This window comes from Rhinoraja longicauda, chromosome 1 (assembly GCF_053455715.1).
Source record: "Rhinoraja longicauda isolate Sanriku21f chromosome 1, sRhiLon1.1, whole genome shotgun sequence".
In the NCBI taxonomy this organism is placed as follows: domain Eukaryota; kingdom Metazoa; phylum Chordata; class Chondrichthyes; order Rajiformes; family Arhynchobatidae; genus Rhinoraja; species Rhinoraja longicauda.
Genome location: NC_135953.1, coordinates 139,575,453 through 139,595,175, shown reverse-complemented (window position 1 = coordinate 139,595,175; position 19,723 = coordinate 139,575,453). Strand labels below are relative to the sequence as shown.

General features: G+C 47.8%; 1 protein-coding gene across 1 annotated transcript in view; it reads left to right on the top strand.

Annotated features, from left to right (window-relative positions):
- The window catches only part of LOC144597784 (uncharacterized), a 126,188-nt gene extending 106,762 nt beyond the window's left edge, over window positions 1–19,426 (top strand). Inside the window, exons 18-20 of the mRNA XM_078407366.1 lie at window positions 2,510–2,633; window positions 15,203–15,293; window positions 17,035–19,426. Coding sequence (XP_078263492.1) covers window positions 2,510–2,633; window positions 15,203–15,293; window positions 17,035–17,112 — 293 coding nt within the window. The 3' untranslated portion in view covers window positions 17,113–19,426. The remainder of the gene's footprint in view (window positions 1–2,509; window positions 2,634–15,202; window positions 15,294–17,034) is intronic.
- Window positions 19,427–19,723: the final 297 nt, after the last annotated feature.

Genomic DNA, 19,723 nt, shown 5'->3' with positions numbered 1-19,723 from the left:
ATTCACATATTAAAGCTTAAATCTATCTCCTAGGGAGGGAGAGGGATGGAGGGCGGGGGGTGGAGAGGGAGGGGGGGAGAATAAGGGAGGGTTGAGGGGGAAGGAGTGGGGGGGAGGGGGGGGTAAGGGGGAGGGAGGGAGGGAGGTTGGGTGAGGGGAGGGGAGGGAGGGAGATGGGGGGGGGGGGGAGGTGAGGTTGCTGCACCAATGCAGGAGTGGTTTGGGCCCAACGGGTACACTTGGTCTAGTATATTACTAAAACTCTCGTCTTGTTTGTACGTATATATATTGCATTTTAGTACGTGCCCGAAATACAGCCAAAATGGTGCAGGATAGCGCAACAATTTTACGCCCACCCTACCCACCATTCCCTCTCAATTGATCAATTGATCAAGTTTTGTTACATTTTAAAAACAATTAACAATAAACTTTAATAAATGTGCTTCCCCCCGCTGGGAGGACCGGCGACCGTCCCAGCGTGCCCCGTGCCTGACCTTCCTCCCGTGGTGCAGCGCAGCGGCAGAGGGTCAAACAAGATGGTTGCACCCAACGGGGGTTGCCGGGCCCGCAGGAGAGGCTTGTACCCAACGGGGGTTGCCGGGCCCACAGGGGAGGCTTGTACCCAACGGGAGTTGCCGGGCCCACAGGAGAGGCTTGTACCCAACGGGGGTTGCCGGGCCCACAGGAGAGGCTTGCACCCAACGGGTCCACGCCCATCCAGTATTTTGATAAAAACATGTCAACCAAGGGCAACGTGTACTTAAACCAGGCCATTGAATCAAATAATTCAGATGTTGCAGCAAAACAAGCCCACACAGCAGCAGATGCCTGCCCACCAACAACAACTGGAAAATCCATCATGTGCCGGTAGGAACTGCAGAAGCTGGTTTACACCAAAGATAAACACAACATGCTGGAGTAACTCAGCGGGACAGGCAGCATCTCTGAAGAAGGGTCTCGACCCGAAACGTCACCTATTCCTTTTCTCCAGGGAGGGTAAATCTATCATAGATAGACACAAAATGCTGGAGTAACTCAGCGGGACAGGCAGCATCTCGGGAGAGAAGGAATGAGTGACGTTTCGGGTCCAGACCCTTCTTCAGGCAAGTATATCATGTTGGTCTCCCAACTGCTTGTTCATATGTACGGGATGTACATAATGGTTTATTGGGTCGTTTTCTTCGTAATGAAACTTTTTGATTGTTTGTTTATCGTGTTATCTATTGAGTATTGTGTTCATAAACCTGTTGTGCTGCTGCTGTAAATAAGAATTTCATTGTTCCGTTAGAGAATTGTAATTGTAATTAATTTATTAGCCAAGTATGTAAACATACAAGGAATGTGATTTGCCAACATTCGCACAAAAAAGCAACAAGACACATAACTACATCAAGATTAAACATAGACTTAAACAGCCGCCACGGTGGTGTGTGCAAATCCCCAGGACACACAGCATAAGTGGAGACCATCAGCCATCAGTTCAGTGTCCGGGCCACACGCACACACGCTCCCTCACCGTGATGTGACCAGAGTTGTACCGACCGCTGTCACTCTCTCTGCAGTCCCTGTCCGCCCGAACAGTCAGAAAGCCCGTCCACACTCGCACTAGACTCGGGGATGTCCTCATGGAGCCATGTCCCCACAAACACCGAGATCACTGCACACACGGCACTGCCTCCGAGTCCCCACCAGCACAAGGCAGCACGGCCATCTTGTTTTTTCGGTGACCTCACCTTCCCCACTGTGATGTAAGTCAAATGACTCATACCTTCCTTCCTCCTTTTCATATGACATAGGACATTAAAACACGCTCCGCTCTGATTATATATTCATGACTCAGAATGAATATTCGGATCAGAAACCTTAATCGTCATGATACTATCCCTTAAAGATTAGAAATCTGGAAAATTGAGGCAGCCACATTTGGTACAAAATTAAAAATTGTTTGCAATCAATAGTTTAAAAAAAGCTGTACCATAAAGTACAAGCATCATTAAACAAAGTCCATCCTGGAAGTCTACGTTCAGCCAGTCAGAATTGCCTGATTGTGCTTTAGCTGGACTCATACTCACTGTGTGACACGGTGGCGCAGCGGTAGAGTTGCTGCCTTCGAGACCCGGGTTCGATCCTGACCACTGGTGGTGTCTGTATGGAGTTTGTACGTTCTCCCCGTGACCTGCGTGGGTTTTCTCCGGGTGCTCCAGTTTCCTCCCACACTCCAGAGACGTGCAGGTTTGTGGGTTAATTGGCTTTGGTATAAGTGTAAAGTTGTCCCTTGTGTGTGTAGGGTGGTGCTGGTGCACATGGAGCACCCAGAGAAAATCCACGCATGTCATGGGGAGAACGTACGAACTCTGAACAGACCGAACCCGGGTCTCGAAGGCAGCAACTGGTCGGAGCGGAGTCGGCGGGTCGAAGGGTCTTTTTCCGCGCTGTATCTCTAATCTAACCTAAACTAAACTCTTGGGTTTATTTTTATTGGCTTTCGTTGTCTATTTTGTGCAACTAGGAGTCATCGCTCGTCACCCTCTCTATTATCCTTACTTACGGAAAGTATTGACTGCCCAGGCCGTTGAGGAATACTTCCAGCATCTAATACAGAAGGAAGATGCTGACACTACGATGGTAACCAGGTATGGACAACCCACTACAATTGTTGCTGTTCGTCCTTCGTGTTCGTAGGTGACCATGAATTCACTTTCAATCTTATTATTTCGACCGCTGATTGGGATCCCCGCCAGCCGCGGTATGCTGGCCGAGGTTGAAGTCATGACTTGCGCTTGACTTGGATTTAAGTGAGGGGGAGTTGCACAGATCGTCGGCCTCACTCTCTCGTCCCGGCCTATCGGGTTCCAGCAGCAAGACATAGTCGGGACGGCTGGGGACAGGTCAGGATGCAGTGGATGGTCAGAAGTGCCCTACGTATCTCACTCTGCCCTGTTTGTGCTCCACGACGCTTTGCTGGGATCGTCTTTCTGCCCGTTGAACCTTCTGGTGGTTTCCTCTGCGTGGTCCGCCGAACCCAGGCTTCACGTGCTAGGTAGACAAGCCCTAAAGCCGCTGGAACCAACGACTTGCCGACTGTACTTGTGGCGTGCACACAAGACAGTGGAGACATCGTGGGAACGGGTCCATTGAACTACTATGGTTCTCGCAACGGCCAGTTTTCACCTTGACTGGTGCAAACTCTGCAGCCAGCTCTTGAACGTATAGTTCCAACACTTTTTAAGCTACAGAAGAATGGTCCTAATGAAAGAATTGATACTCCGACTGATATTAGGATGTGTTGGTAAAATGTGCTGAGGAGTATTTGCAGGAGGCATGTTCTTTGTGAAAGGAGGCACAAAGACCATCCAGGCTGCAAAGTGGTCTTTGCAGGCGTTTTCCAGAAAACCTCTGTCAGCAGCCACGTGCCCATACTTGCCCCAAATGCAAGCAAATACCCATCCTCTCTCCGTCTGCTTCCGTACACTGAAGGAAAGTAGTTGAAGTGTCCTCTCCTGAAGTATCATGAACTCCCTAATTAGGCAACAAATTGTAGTCCAATAGAGCAATGGATGAAGATGCTGACACTATGATGGTAACCACGTATGGTCAACCCACTACAATTATTCTTGCTCTAAATCATAATGCAGTAACACGTCATGTGAGTCAGAGCTCGAAACGTTTGTAGATAAATTGTCAGTCTATCAAATATGTAAATCTAAATCAGAAATTTAACCATAGCTCAAGAAATGGTTCAGGTCATGGTTTTTTGAAGATCTTGGTTCAGAAATCTACCCCTTCAGAGGCCTACCCCTTATTCTTAAACTGTGGCCCCTGGTTCTGGACTCCCCCAACATTGGGAACATGTTTCCTGCCTCTAACGTGTCCAACCCCTTAATAATCTTATACGTTTCGATAAGATCCCCTCTCATCCTTCTAAATTCCAGTGTATACAAGCCTAAGTCGCTCCAGTCTTTCAATATATGACAGTCCCGCCATTCCGGGAATTAACCAAGTAAACCTACGCTACACGCCCTCAATAGCAAGAATATCCTTCCTCAAATTTGGAGACCAAAACTGCACACAGTTCTCCAGGTGCGGTTGGTGAGTAGGTGCAATTGCAAAGAGAGAGGAAGGCTGTCAGAAGATACAAGCCTGAAGGATATAAATTTATTTATTCATGTTGTTTATTACACAGCTGTTTGCCAATAGCGAATACATTTTAGTGCCAGGTCATTGGCCTCTGCAAGATCCTTTGCAGTGCGTGTGTCATGCAGCATGTCACAGCTCAGGAGATGTTCCACCGTCTGGAGGCCCCGTCCACACTCGCAGTCTGCCGCATCTTCAGGATATCCCCACTTCAGCACGTTCAATTTGCTCCTCTACCTGTTTAAATGTTGTTCTGGTACCTACCTGAACTACCTCCTCTGGCAGGTCATTCCTTATACCCACCACTATCTGTGTGAAAAGATATTCCCTCAAGTTCTTCTTAAATCAATTATAAAAGAAGAAATTGCGGAACATTTGGATAGCAGTAACAGGATCGTTCCGAGTCAGCATGGATTTACGAAGGGGAAATCATGCTTGACTAATCTTAGAAACAGAAACATAGAAAATAGGTGCAGGAGTAGGCCATTCGGCCCTTCGAGCCTGCACCGCCATTCAATATGATCATGGCTGATCATCCAGCTCAGTAACCTGTACCAGCCTTCTCTCCATACCCCCTGATCCCTTTATTTAGCCACAAGGGCCACATCTAACTCCCTCTTAAATATAGCCAATGAACTGGCCTCAACTACCTTCTGTGGCAGAGAATTCCACAGATTCACCACTCTCTGTGTGAAGAAATGTTTTCTCATCTCGGTCCTAAAAGACTTCCCCCTTATCCTTAAGCTGTGACCCCTGGTTCTGGACTTCCCCAACATCGGGAACAATCTTCCCGCATCTAGCCTCTCCAACCCCCTAAGAGTTTTATATGTTTCTATAAGATCTCCCCTCAGTCTTCTAAATTCCAGCGAGTATAAGCCTAGTCTATCCAGTCTTTCTTCATATGAAAGTCCTGCCATACCAGGGATCAATCTGGTGAACCTTCTCTGTACCCCTCTAAGGCTAGAATGTCTTTCTTCAGATTAGGAGACCAAAACTAGGATGCAACTAGGAAAATGGACAAGAGAGAGCCAGTGGATGTAGTGTACCTGGACTTTCAGAAAGCCATTGATAAGGTCCCACATAGGAGATTAGTGGACAAAATTAGAGCACATGGTATTGGGTGGAGGGTGCTGACATGGATAGAAAATTGGTTGGCAGACAGGAAACAAAGAGTAGGGATTAACAGGTCCCTTTCAGAATGGCAGGCAGTGATTAGTGGGGTACCGCAAGGCTCGGTGTTGGGACCGCAGCTATTTACAATATACATTAATGACTTAGATGAAGGGATTAAAAGTAACATTAGCAAATTTGCGGATGACACAAAGCTGGGTGGCAGTGTGAACTGTGAGGAAGATGCTATGAGGATCCAGGGTGACTTGGACAGGTTGTGTGAGTGGGCGGATGCATGGCAGATGCAGTTTAATGTGGATAAAGGTGAGGTTATCCACTTTGGTGGAAAGAACAGGAAGGCAGATTATTATCTGAATGGTGTCAAGTTAGGAAATGGGGAAGTACAACGAGATCTGAGTGTCCTAGTGCATCAGTCACTTAAAGTTAGCATGCAGGTACAGCAGGCAGTGAAGAAAGCTAATGGAATGTTGGCCTTCATAACAAGAGGAGTTGAGTATAGGAGCAAAGAGGTCCCTCTACAGATGTATAGGGCCCTAGTGAGACCGCACCTGGAGTACTGTGTGCAGTTTTGGTCTCCAAATTTCTAAATTTCCAAAGGATATTCTTGCTATTGAGGGCGTGCAGCGCAGGTTCACTAGGTTAATTCCCAGAATGGCGGGACTGTCATATGATGAAAGACTGGAGCGACTAGGCTTGTATACACTGGAATTTAGAAGGATGAGAGGAGATCTTTTTGAAACATATAAGATTATTAAGGGATTGGACACGCTAGAGGCAGGAAACATGTTCCCAATGTTGGGGGAGTCCAGAACCAGGGGCCACAGTTTAAGAATAAGGAGTAGGCCATTTAGAACGGAGATGAGGAAAGACTTTTTCAGTCAGAGAGCTGTAAATCTGTGGAATTCTCTGCCTCAGAAGGCAGTGGAGGCTAATTGTTTGGATGCTTTCAAGAGAGAACTAGATAGAGCTCTTAAAGACAGCGGAGTCAGGAGGTATGGGGAGAAGGAAGGAACGGGGTACTGATTGTAAATGAATGGCGGTGCTGGCTCGAAGGGCCGAATGTCCTCCTCCTGCACCTATTGTCTATAAATCGTTCCCCTGTCGAGTAAATGCTGAGTAATTCCAGCATTTTCTGTTTTGATTTTCGATGTTCAATATCTGCAGTTGTTTTTTAGACAATAGACAATAGGTACATCCCCTTTTCCTAACTTGACACCATTCAGATAATACTCTGCCTTCCTATTCTTACCACCAAAGTGGATAACCTCACACTTATCCACATTAAACTGCATCTGCCATGCATCCGCCCACTCACACAATCTGTCCAAGTCACCCTGGAACCTCATAGCATCTTCCTCACTGTTCACACTGCCACCCAGTGTCATCTCCAAATTTGCTAATGGTACTTTTAATCCCTTCATCCAAGTCATTAATTTCACCTTTCACTACCTTGCAGACGACCGGGAGTAGACTGAGTGGCCACTGATCAGTCAGACTCGATTGGCCTAGCACATTACTGGGCAATGTTCCTAATTGCCAGATATGCCACAGTTTAGTTTAGTTTAGTTTAGTTTGGAGACACAGCATACCGATCTCCGCTCATTAAAGCTTTCCTGCACACACTACGAACAATTTACAATGATAACCAAGCCAATTAGCCCACATGCCTGTACGTCTGCCTGCATTTGGCCTGTATCCCTCTGGATCTTCTAAACAAAGACACTGATGTGATTCACTGCTACTTTAACAGACCGCATTAACTCATTTGGTATTGCCTTATCAGAAATATTCCCTTTGTTCTATTCGTTCTTCCCCTCGCTTCTCTGCTATTGAAAACTATATATTTTCTAATCTATTTTCCAGTTTTGGCAATGGGTCTCGGATCTGAAGTGTTAACCATATCTCTTTCTGCATATGCTGCCTGGTCTGCAGAGCATTTACTGTGCATTTTCTGCTTTTATTCTGGGATCTTATTTACTTTTTAACCATTTTCTCAAATTGCCCTGTCACTTTCAGAAAATTATGCTGAATATCTCCAGGTCTTTCTGATTTTGTAGTGTGTGTGTGGGGGGGGGTGGGAGGGGGTTTGGGTATGTGTGTGGGGGGGGGGGGGTGTGTGGGGTGTGTGTGTGGAGTGTGGGGGGGTGTGTGTGCATGGGGGGTGTGTGTGTGGTGTGTGTGTGGGGGGTTGTGGGCGTGTGGTGTGTGTGTGTGTGGGGGGGGGTTGTGGGCATGTGTATGTGTGTGGGGGGTGTGTGTGTATGGAGTGCGTGTGTGTGTGGAGGGTGTGTGTGTGTGTGGTGTGTGTGTAGGGGGTGTGGGGTGCGTGTGTGTGTGGGGTGTGTGTGTGTGGGGGGGTTGTGTGTGTGGGGTGTGTGGGGTGCGTGTGTGTATGTAGGGTGTGTGTATGTGTGGGGTGTGTGTGTTTGTGTATGTTTGGTGTGTGGGGGGGGCTGTGGGTGTGTGTGTGGGGGGGGGGCTGTGTGGGGTGTGGGGGCGGTTGTGGGTGTGTGTGTGTGTGCGCGTGTGTGTCCTTATATATTGGCTCCTCTCATTCACCTCACCAAAATATAATTTCCCGCTTTTTCAGCATTACATTTCATATCTAATGCAAACATCTATTCTACCTGTCTATCCACAATGAAAAAACTGCTGCAAATCTGAACTAAAAATCTGTAAATGCTGACAACATTTGACGCAGCGGTAGAGTTGCTGCCTTACAGCGAATGCAGCGCCGGAGACCCGGGTTCCATCCCGACTACGGGTGCCGTCTGTACGGAGTTTGTACGTTCTCCCCGTGACCCGCGTTGGTTTTCTCCGAGATCCTCGGTTTCTCTCCCACACTCCAAAGACGTGCGGGTTTGTCGATTAATTGGCTTGGTAAATGTAAATATTGGGCCGAGTGGGCATAAGGTAGTGTTAATGTTGGTCAGCGCAGGCACGATGGGCCGAAAGGGCCTGTTTCTCTAAACATTCAAGCTGGTTGTACTGTATGTAGAGAAACAGATTGAACATTTTTTTGATTCAAGGTCCATTATTTATCCTTCCTGGAATTAATTACACCAACCGGTTATGCCACATAAACATGCAAGAGCAAGTTTTTATTAATTTGCATTTCATGACACAGAGGGAGGATATTTGGTCCATGAATCCAAGCTGGCTCTCAGCAAAGCAATCCCAACAGTCCTGTTTCACCTTTCCTCATCTCCAAATTAAGCTAGCAGTATGTGTCTGAGATAGAGTCACAGAGTGATACAGTGTAGAAGCAGGCGAGGGGGTAAGATGGCGGCGCGCACGGACGCAGCGGCTCACAGCTCTCCCTTTCGGTGCGTTTTATGTGTGTTATCTGTGTTATGTCTGTTAGTCAATTTTAGTCATGCAAATCAGGCAAATCCTACTTACAACCGCAAGGATCTTCTGATCATAGGATTCCAGTGCAATCGGGACCTTATGCGCGAATTTCCACACCCGCAAAATATACCGGAAGAGATAGCCAGGACACCGGGCTTTCCGTGGATAGTTGTCGGCGCGAACAGGCGTCGCAGGCGGAGGAGAAACAGGAAGCAAAAGCGAGGACGCCGGTCCGGTATACTTGCCAAGCTAAAGAGACAGCCACACAAACCACCGCTACCCAGCATGTTTCTCACCAACGCCAGATCCATCATCAACAAAATGGACGAATTAAAACTACAGATATCAGCAAACAAACTCGTGGAGGACTGTTGCATTCTCTTAGTAACAGAGACATGGCTTCATCCACTTATCCCAGACGGAGCCATTGAGCTAGCCGGGCGTACAGCGTTTCGTTGGGACAGAAACATCGACTCCGGTAAGAGCAAGGGGGGGGGGTTATGCATTTACGTGCACAACAACTGGTGCACTAACATCCAAATCATAGATAGCCATTGTTCTCCTAATCTGGAGTCCCTAACAGTTAAATGCAGGCCTTTTTACCTTCCTCGTGAATTTACAGGGGTTATAGTAACAGCAGTCTACATCCCACCGAATGCTAACGCTAGCACAGCTTTACGCTACCTGCTCGGTGCAATAAACTCACAACAGAGCACATATCCAGAAGCAGCCCACATCATAGCCGGGGACTTCAATCATGCAGACCTAAAGTCAGTTCTCCCGAAACTTGAACAACACATAAGATGTGCTACCAGGGGGAAAAACACACTAGACAAGGTTTATTCAAATATTAAGAAGGGTTTCAGGTCAGCACCACTACCACACCTGGGGCAGTCAGATCACCTGTCCATATTCTTAACTCCAGCATACACCCCACTCAGGAGGAAAGCTCCAGTCACCATAAAGACAGTTAAGACATGGCCTGAAGGAGCTTCCTCGCAGCTGCAGGATTGCTTCGAAAGGACCAACTGGGATATTTTTGAGGATCAGGACTTGGAGGAGTATACATCAACTGTACTCTGCTACATCCAAAACTGTGTTGACAATGTCACCGTCGACAAACGTATCCGGTTGTATCCCAATCAGAAGCCCTGGATGACAAAGGATGTCAGGTCTCTCCTCAAGGACCGTAACACCGCCTTCAGGTCTAGTGATAGAGCTCTATACAGTGCTGCTAGAACCAACCTGAAGAGAGGCATCAAGGATGCCAAAGCGTCCTACAAGAGGAAGATTGAGGACCACTTTACCAACAATGACCCACGGCGGGTATGGCAAGGCATCCAGCACATCACCAACTACAAGACCAGCAACCGCACGACTGCCGACGGCGATGCCTCGCTGGCAGAGGAACTTAACTGTTTCTTTGCTCGTTTCGAGGTGAAAGCTACAGTGGCAGACATAACACCCTCTCCAGCACCTGACAGCAACACCTTCACTGCGCAGGAGAATGATGTTAAGCACGTGCTCAGAGCAGTGAATCCCAGGAAAGCTGCAGGCCCCGATGGTGTGACGGGCAGAGTGCTGAGGGAATGTGCAGACCAATTATCTGAGGTCTTCACAAAAATCTTCAACCTGTCCCTTTTAAAATCCACCATCCCTCCCTGCCTGAAGTCCGCCACAATCATCCCCCTGCCGAAAAAGTCTGTCATCAGCGGCCTTAACGACTACCGTCCGGTAGCACTCACAAAGTGCTTCGAGAGACTGGTCCTGCAGCACATCAAAGCCAGCCTCCCACCCACCTTCGACCCATACCAGTTTGCCTACAGAGCAAATAGGTCTACAGGGGATGCCATCGACACTGCTCTTCACACTGCACTGACCCACCTTGAACACCAGGGGAGCTATGTGAGGATGCTCTTCCTCGACTTCAGCTCTGCCTTTAACACGGTCATCCCGAGCAGACTGGTCACCAAACTTTCTGACCTTGGATTTTCCCAAACCATCTGCCAATGGATCAAGGACTTCCTGACCAACCGCCCCCAGACCGTCAAAATAGGCCCTCACCTCTCCTCCACCATTACACTGAGCACCGGCTCACCACAGGGCTGTGTGTTGAGCCCCATCCTTTACTCCCTCTACACTCACGACTGCGCCCCCACCCATCCCACCAACACCATCATCAAGTTCGCGGATGACACGACTGTGGTTGGACTCATCTCAGGAGGAGATGAGACAGCCTATAGGGATGAAATCCAAAGGCTGGCAGCATGGTGTTCAGTGAACAATCTTGTCCTGAACTCCTCCAAAACAAAGGAACTTATAATTGACTTCAGGAAAACCAGTGTAGAATACGACCCACTCTACATCAATGGGGTCTGTGTGGAAAGGGTACCCGCTTTCAGGTTCCTGGGTACGCACATCGCAGAAGATCTTACCTGGTCTACCAACACCATCACCACAGTAAAGAAGGCACAGCAGAGACTCCACTTCCTGAGGATCCTCAGGAAAACCAACCTGCAGGAGAAGCTCATGATGTCCTTCTATCGCTGCTCCATCGAGAGTGTGCTGGCATACTGTATAACCACATGGTATGCCAGCTGCTCAGAAAAGGACAGGAAGGCCCTTCAGAGGGTCATCACGACTGCCCAGAAGATCATCGGCTGCTCACTGCCCTCCCTGGAGCACCTGTTCAGCCTACGCTGCCTCAGTAGAGCAGGCAAAATAATAAAAGATCCATCCCACCCCGGCCACCGTCTGTTCATCTGCCCTCTGGTCGACGTTTCAGGTCGATCAAATCCCGAACAAACAGACTTAAGAACAGTTTTTACCCCAGGGCCATACGAGAACTGAACACTACCTTCTGCACTAGGCAACACTGTTAAAAAATCTTTGTACTTAATATAATTGTATTTATTTGTTTTTGCATTTATTGCATATATGTTTGTACGCACCGTCAGGATTGGCTATTTTTTAATTTCGTTGTACTCGTTGCAATGACAATAAATGAATATTATTATTATTATTATTATTATTATTATTATTAACTTGCCCACACCGGCCAACATTTCCCAGCTACACTAGTCCCACCTGCCCGCGTTTGGTCCATGTCCCTTCAAACCTGTACTATCCATGTGCCTCTTCAACTGCTTCTTAAACGTTGGGATGGTCCCAGCCTCAACCACCTCCTCTGGCAGCTTGCTCCATACACCCACCGCCCTTTGTGGAAGGACGTGGGAGGAAATCATATCCCTGGGTAGAATTCACATTATAGACGCAGGAGAACATGCAAACTCTACACAGATAGCGCCAGCAGCTGTGGGGCAACAGCACTAACTGCATCCCCCCCCCCCCACCCCAGCTAGCCTTGTCTAGTAATAAATATTAAGAAAACCACTAATTCTAGTTCCATCTCCTGAGGAGCTCAGTTGTACAGTTCCCTCCAATCTGAAAAATACTACCATTCTTATTCCCATTATTTAGTCACTATTCAAGTTGCTGCAGCCTTTTTTATTTGTCAGGTTTCGATCTTCATACAAAACTGTTTTGAGGCAACGTTTGGAAATATTGTTCAGTTTAGTTTAGAGCTACAGAGCGGAAATAGGGCCTTTCGGCCCACCGGGTCCGCGCCGACCGGCGATCCCCGCACATTAACACCATCCTATACCTACCAGGGACAATTTTTACATTTACCAAGCCAATTAACCTACATACCTGTACGTCTTTGGCGTGTGGGAGGAAACCGAAGATCTCGCAGGTCACGGGGAGAACGTACAAACTCCGTACAGACAGCAGCCGTAGTCGGGATGGAACCCGGGTCTCCAGCGCAGCATTCGCTGTAAAGCAGCAACTCTACCGCTGCGCTACCGTGCCGCCCCATTGTTGTGGCAAGCTAATAGGAAATGCATTGCAACCCTGAAGTTGCAAAGATCTTCTACAACTAATGTCGCCCCTCTCCTCTCCCTAAAATGTCGAGTATGGATTTTCTAGCATTTCTTTCATCATCAATGTAGTTTGTTACTTGTACTTGTCCTTCCTGATTCATCCAGTTCACATCACACCAGAGTTTGATGTTGAAGTAAGTTGAGGTATTGTGCAAGTGCCCAGTTGAGGCCAAATCAAGCAACAAGTCGTGTTGGAAGGAACTGCAGATGCTGTTTTAAACCGAAGCTAGACACAAAAAGCTGGAGTAACTCAGCGGGACAGGCAGCATCTCTGGAGAGAAGGAATAGGTGACGTTACGGGTCGAGACCCTTCTTCGGAAGAAGGTCTGACGAAGGATCTCGACACGAAACGTCACCTATTCTTTTCTCCAAAGATGCTGTCTGATCCGCTGAGTTACTCCACCTTCCTGCGTCTTATCAAGCTGCAAGGATCCCAGCTGAGTCTCACTTACACTAAATTAAGCACACGGTGAAATTAAACAAAAGAGTCCAAGGAGAACATTGCATTTGCATGCATAATATCAAATTCAACTCTACAGCATTTTCACTGGGAAATTATGCAAAAAATGTGTCCAAATACATTTACTTAAAACACAGAGCATTGTGCAACATATATTTACCGCAGAGTTTAGAGATATAGCGTGCAAACAAAGCCTTCGGCCCATCAAGACCACGCTGCCCATTGATCACCCATTCACACTAGTTCTCTGTTAGTCCACTTTCGCATCTACTCCCGACACATTAATGGGAGTTTACATCGGTCACTTAACCAACAAGCCTGCACGCCTTTGGGATGTGGGAGCAAACCGGAGCACCCGGGGGGGGGGGCAAACACACGCGGTCACAGGGAGAACATGCAAACTTTACAAATACAGCAGCTGAGGTCAGGATCGAACCCAGGTGTCTGGCTAGGGTTTCCAACTGTCCCGTATTAGCAGGGACATCCCGTATTTTGGGCTAAATTGGTTTGTCCCTTACGGGACCGCCCTTGTCCCGTATTAAGCCCGGACACTGTAGGCCCGAACATTGTATGCCTGGACCCTGTCGGCCCGGACACTATATGCCTGGACACTGTAGGCCCGGACACTGTATGCTTGGACACTGTAGGCCTGGACGCTGTATGCCTGGACACTGTAGGCCCGGACACTATATGCCTGGACACTGTAGGCCTGGACACTGTATGCTTGGACCCTGTAGGCCTGGACACTGTATGCCTGGACCCTGTCGGACTGGACGCTGTATGCCTGGACGCTGTAGGCCCGGACGCTGTATGCCTGGACACTGTAGGCCCGGACGCTGTAGGCCCAGAAACTATAGCACGGGGGCCGCTGTGGTCACGGACAGTGTAGGCCCGGGCGCCGCCTAACGGAGGTTGCGTAGCATCCCGGCCCGGGCGGCCGCCATTGGTGGAGCGGGAGCACGTGGGGCGCGGGGCGGTGACGTCACCTTTTGTCCCTTATTTGGGAGTGAGGAAGTTGGCAACCCTATCTCTGGCCCTGATAGTGATCAGCTCTTGACAGAGCTGACAGCTCAGCAAAGTTGACAACTGTTGTTTTGATATTCTGCTGAGCCCGTCTGAAACCAATAGCTGAGGTGTTGGCTTCACATGCCTAGGAACAATGGCGTTGGGAGCAGGAGTAGCATTCATTCACTCCAGTCTCTTCTGTCATTGCTAAGATGTAGACCCAGCTGGGCAGAACAAATCCAAACAAAGTTCTGGATGGTCTATGAAGCTAGGGTTGCCAACTGTCCCATATTAGCCGGGACACCCCGTATTTTGGGCTAAATTGGTTTGTCCCGTACGGGACCACCCTTGTCCCGTATTGTGCTGTAGGTCCCGACCGTTTAGATCCCGACACTCTAGGTTTCCGACATTTTAACTCCGGACAGTCTAAGCCCGGAGGCCTGGGCACCGCCTAACGGAGGTTGCGTAGCAACCCGCCTCCTGGCCCGGGCGGCCGCCATTGGTAGAGCAGGTGCACGTGGCCGTTGGCTGGGTGAGGTCACGTGGGGCACGACTCGGTGACGTCACCTTGTCCCATATTTGGGAGTGAGATAGTTGGCAACCCTGTATGAAGCACCCATTCACATTACACCCATCTTATTCCCATCATGTTCTTATGAACTCCCCCATACATTACCACTCAGTAGCAGAATAGGGGAATTTTACTGTGGCCAATTAGCCTACCGATCCACACATATTTGGAACAGGAACAAGGTACTGATTGTGGATGATCAAACACGATCATATTGAATGTCGGTGCTGGCTTTGAATACACCCAAAGCGGTAAAGCCGCAGCCTCAGGATGTAGTTCATTCTGAAAGTGTACCTCCTTCCCTGCGATAAGAAAATTTGCCCATCTGTCTTTGTGTGGGAATCAAACGAAGTGGAAATTGCTGGATGGACAGAAGGTGTGCCTCACATTCTGGGAATGGGGTTTTGGTTGCAGGCCATTTTGCAACACTTGGAAACAAATGCGTTCGTGCATGGGAACCTGGACGATTAAATGCCACGTCAACCCACTGCCTGAACATGTTGAGCCACGCTCAGCTTGATGTCAGAGCCCTATTGAAGTGACTTACAGTAAACATTTTAACGTGTATTCAAGCATTTAGCATGTTTCAGCAATTTGCTTTGTTCTCAGGTTTGACCTTCCGGGAATCCAGGGATTAAATTTCGTGCTGAGAAATTCTTTGGGTGGTGGAGGCGTTGCATCTTTGAGGATCGACCCGCAAGTATGAAACCGTTTCCAAGCTTGATTGTACTGCTAGCTTTACCGAGGAAATGTCGTTCTGGGATATTCGACCGTAAATTGTAGAAAGACCTTCACGAAAGCTGCAGTTCAAACCAATTGATGCAAAATCTACTAAACATTTTGTTTCGGCTACGTTAGTTGTTGCCATTTGACCAAACAGTTTTATTCCGGTGAGCACATGTTATTGTAGCATTCTATCAGTCTGAAGAAGGGTCTCGACCTGAAACGTCACCCATTCCGTCTCTCCTGAGATGCTGCCTGATCTGCTGAGCTACTCCAGCATTTTGTGTCTATCTTTATTGTAGCACTAATGCTTTTCCAAACCGATACCGCTCAACGACTAGGCAGAATTGCTTGAAAGGTCCTTGCTAGGGTTGCCAACTTTCTCACTCCCAAATAAGGGGCAAAAGGTGACGTCGCCGCCCGTGCCCCACGTGACCTCACCCAGCCAGCGGCCACGTGCTCCCGCTCCACCAATGGCGGCCGCCCGGGCCGGGAGGCGGGTTGCTATGCAACCTCGGTTAGGCAAACACACTCGGGCCCGCTCCCCGAACACACTCCGTTAGCCTACAGTGTCCGGGCTTACAGCGGCACACGGGCCTACAGTGTCCGGGCCTGCAGTGCCCCCCGGGCCTACAGTGTCCGGGCCTACAGTGTCCTGGCCTGCAGTGGCACCCCAGCCTACAGTGTCCGAGCCTACAGTGTCCGGGCCAGCAGTGGTCCCCGGGCCTACAGCCCCCCCCCCCCCGGGCCTAATATGGGACGAGGGCAGTCCCGCATGGGTCAAAGCAATTTAGCCCAAAATACAGGATGTCCCGGCTAATACGGGACAGTTGGCAACCCTCGTCCTTGCCAATACTGTTGAATTGCATTGTGAGCCGTTTTAGTTCATTCGTTACGTTTTCCTAAAGGATTGCGCCGGTTTCTTAGTGCTCAAAAGCGCTCATTGCCAGCTTGTCATCCATCCTCTTTGTAAAACCTGAGCAATGTGGAAACATGCCCTTCGGCCTGACTTGCTCATACCAGCCAACATATCCCAGCTACACGAGTCCCACCTGCTTGCGTTTGGTCCATATCCCTCCAAACCTGTCCTATCCATGTACCTGTCTAAATGTTTCTTAAATGCTGGGATAGTCCCCGATCAACTACCATCTCTAACAATTTGTTCCTTACACCCAGCACCCTTTGTGGGAAAAAGTCACCCCCTAGATTCCTATCACCTGCCAAGTTTTGGGGCGGCAGAGTGGCGCAGCGGTAGAGTTGCTGCCTTACGGCGCTTGCAGCACCAGAGACCTGGGTTCGATCCCGACCACGGGTGTTATGTAGTTTGTACGTTCTCCCCCTGAACTGCGTGGGTTTTCTCCGAGATCGTCGGTTTCCTCCCACACTCCAAAGACGTGCAGGTTTGTAGGCTAATCGGCTTGGTATAAGTGCAAATTGTCCCTAGTGTATTTAGGATAGTGTTAATGTGCGGGGATCGCTGGGCGGCGCGGACTCGGTGGGCCGAAAGGGCCTGTTTCTCTAAAAATAAAAATAAACAAAAAATGGTCACGAATGTAACCGGTGTGAAATCTCGTCACACTGTTGACTCGCACAGCCACTGACTGTGGTCACAGCGAGCACACCGCTGCCCGAATGTTCTTTTTTTTTAACACAGCGGTTGCAAAGGAACCCGAAAATATTCTCCTCCCAAAAAATGAGAAAAAAATATTATTTTACAGGGTAAAGCGTATGGACAGATGTTGTTGGACTTTCAGCTGAAAAATCTCCCTGATCTAAAGACGCTTGTGGACGAGTAGAGGAGACGCATGGAAGGGCGAGAGTTTGGGGATCCTGTCCTACACAAGCACACGATGTCTCCATCTCTTGACGCCTCTGCTGGGATGCCCTTTTATACAGTAACAAATGCACGCCATATATAAACATAGAAAAAATAGGTGCAGGGGTAGTCCATTCGGCCCTTCGAGCCAGCACCGCCATTCAACGTGATCATGACTGATTATCTAAAAAACCCTGTTCCTGCCTTTTCCCCATATCTCTTGATTCCGTTAGCCCCAAGAGCTCTATCTAACTCTCTCTTGAAAACATCCAGTGAATCGACCTCCACTGCCTTCTGTGGCAGAGAATTCCACAGATTCACAACTGAAAAAGTTTTTCCTCATCTCAGTCCTAAATGGCCTCCCCCCCCTTATTCTTAAACTATTAATAATTTCTACGTAGTAAACTAAAACAAGTTGATTTTTTTTTTCCATTCAGTCTGAAAGAAGTCCCGACCCGAAACGTCGCCTGTCCATTCCCTCTACAGACGCTGCCTGACCCACTGAGTTACTCCAGCACTTTGTGTTTTTCTCAAGATTCCGGCATCTGCAGTCTCTCGTATCTTCAGAATTTCCCATTGCTATTTGTAACCATTTTAACCATTTTCTCATTCCAATGACTTTACGACAGAGTATATATATATTTGCCTTCGCAGATGCTGCTTGACCCGCTGAGTTTGCCTCCGGCAGTTTATCTTGTACTCCGGATTCCAACTTTTTTACAACAGAGATAGCAATTAAAAAGCAAAAAATGCTGCAAACACTCAGCACTTCGGTTAGTATCTGGGGGAAGGGGAACGAAGTTAAAACTAGCGTCGAAAGAGTTCCTCGACGTTGCTTGGTAGTGAAAGGCGTTTTGGGTTAAACGGGGTCGACGGATTTATTATAGCGAGTTCGTGTTTAATTAAGATGATTACAACACAACAAGTACTTTGTGTTTTAATTGTAATTTTGTAATAAATCACTTTCTTTAACAGGGTAACCTGTGGTAATTTATGAGAATCAAATGTTACGATTGTACAATTAATTTGTTTTGCCACGATCTTTAAATGCTTTATGTATACTTGTGTAGCAATTTGTAAGCCTGCTTCAACTTGTACGACTTCCTGTGCCTGACCTTTGCAACAGCAGTGCCTGTCAGATGTAGCTCATTTATTTTAATCTACAGATGTGAAGTGCCGGAATTAAACACACACACAAACCTCTTCGTGGAGTCAGAGGCTGCTAATGGCATCATTAAAGTCACAGATGTGCATTTCCTGTCGGGGGTTGTAACAGTTCACTGTGCAAGAAGGAACTGCAGATGCTGGTTTAAACCGAAGATAGACACAAAGATGCTGGAGTAAGAAAATAACTGCAGATGCTGGTACAAATCGAAGGTCTTTATTCACAAAATGCTGGAGTAACTCAGCGGGTCAGGCAGCATCTCGGGAGAGAAGGAATGGGTGACGTTTCGGGTCGAGACCCTTCTTCAGACGAGAGTCAGGGGAATGGGAAACGAGAAATAGAGACGGTGATATAGAGAGATATAGAACAAATGAATGACAGATATGCAAAAAAAAAAGTAACGATGATAGCTGAAGAAGGCTCTCGACCTGAAACGTCACCCATTCCTTCTCTCCAGAGATGCTGCCTGACCCGCTGAGTTACTCCAGCGTTGTGTGTCTACCTAGGATGATAAAGGAAACAGGCCATTGTTAGCTATTGGACGTGGGCAGCGAAGCATCTTGATAATGTCCTGAATTGGTCGTTAAGTTGTTTTATCATGGTCATACGATAAAACACTATCTGAAAGCTATTCAAAAGGTATAAATTTACTCATTATTAGTATTTACGATATAGCTTTGTCTGTATTATATGGTAAAGTTTCACAGAGTCACACAGACAGCATGAAAGCAGACCCTGTATAGGTGCTAGCCATCAAGTGCCTATATATGCTATTAAACAAAAACAGATAGAAACACTCGGCAGACCGGGAGCATCTGCTGAGATAAACACGAAGCTCTTACCGTTTCAGGTCGAAACCCACACATACCATCTGCATTGTTTTATTTTAAACCAGTATCCAGTCTTCTTTGCTTCAAATATTCATCTAATTATTTCAATGTGTGATCACCAGCAGTCTGGGCAGTGGCTTCCAGATTTTAACCATCCCGGTGGTTGGAAAACAAAAATCTGCCCTTCACTTTAAACCCACGTCTTCTTATCATGTGTAGGAGAGGAAAAAAAACTGCGGATGCTGGTTTAAATCGAAGGCAGACACAAAATGCTGGGGCAGCATCTCTGGAGAGAAGGAAATCCTTCAGTTACTCCAGCATTTTGTGTCTGCCTGCGTCTTATAAAAACATAGAAAATAGGTGCAGGAGTAGGCCATTCAGCCCTTCAAGCCAACATCGCCATTCAATATGATCATGGCTGAGCATCCAACTCAGTATCCCGTACCTGCCTTCTCTCCATACCCCCTGATCCCTTTAGCCACAAGGGCCACATCTAACTCCCTCTTAAATATAGCCAATGAACTGGCATCAACTACCTTCTGTGGCAGAGAATTCCACAGATTCACCACTCTCTGTGTGAAAAAAAACTTTCTCAT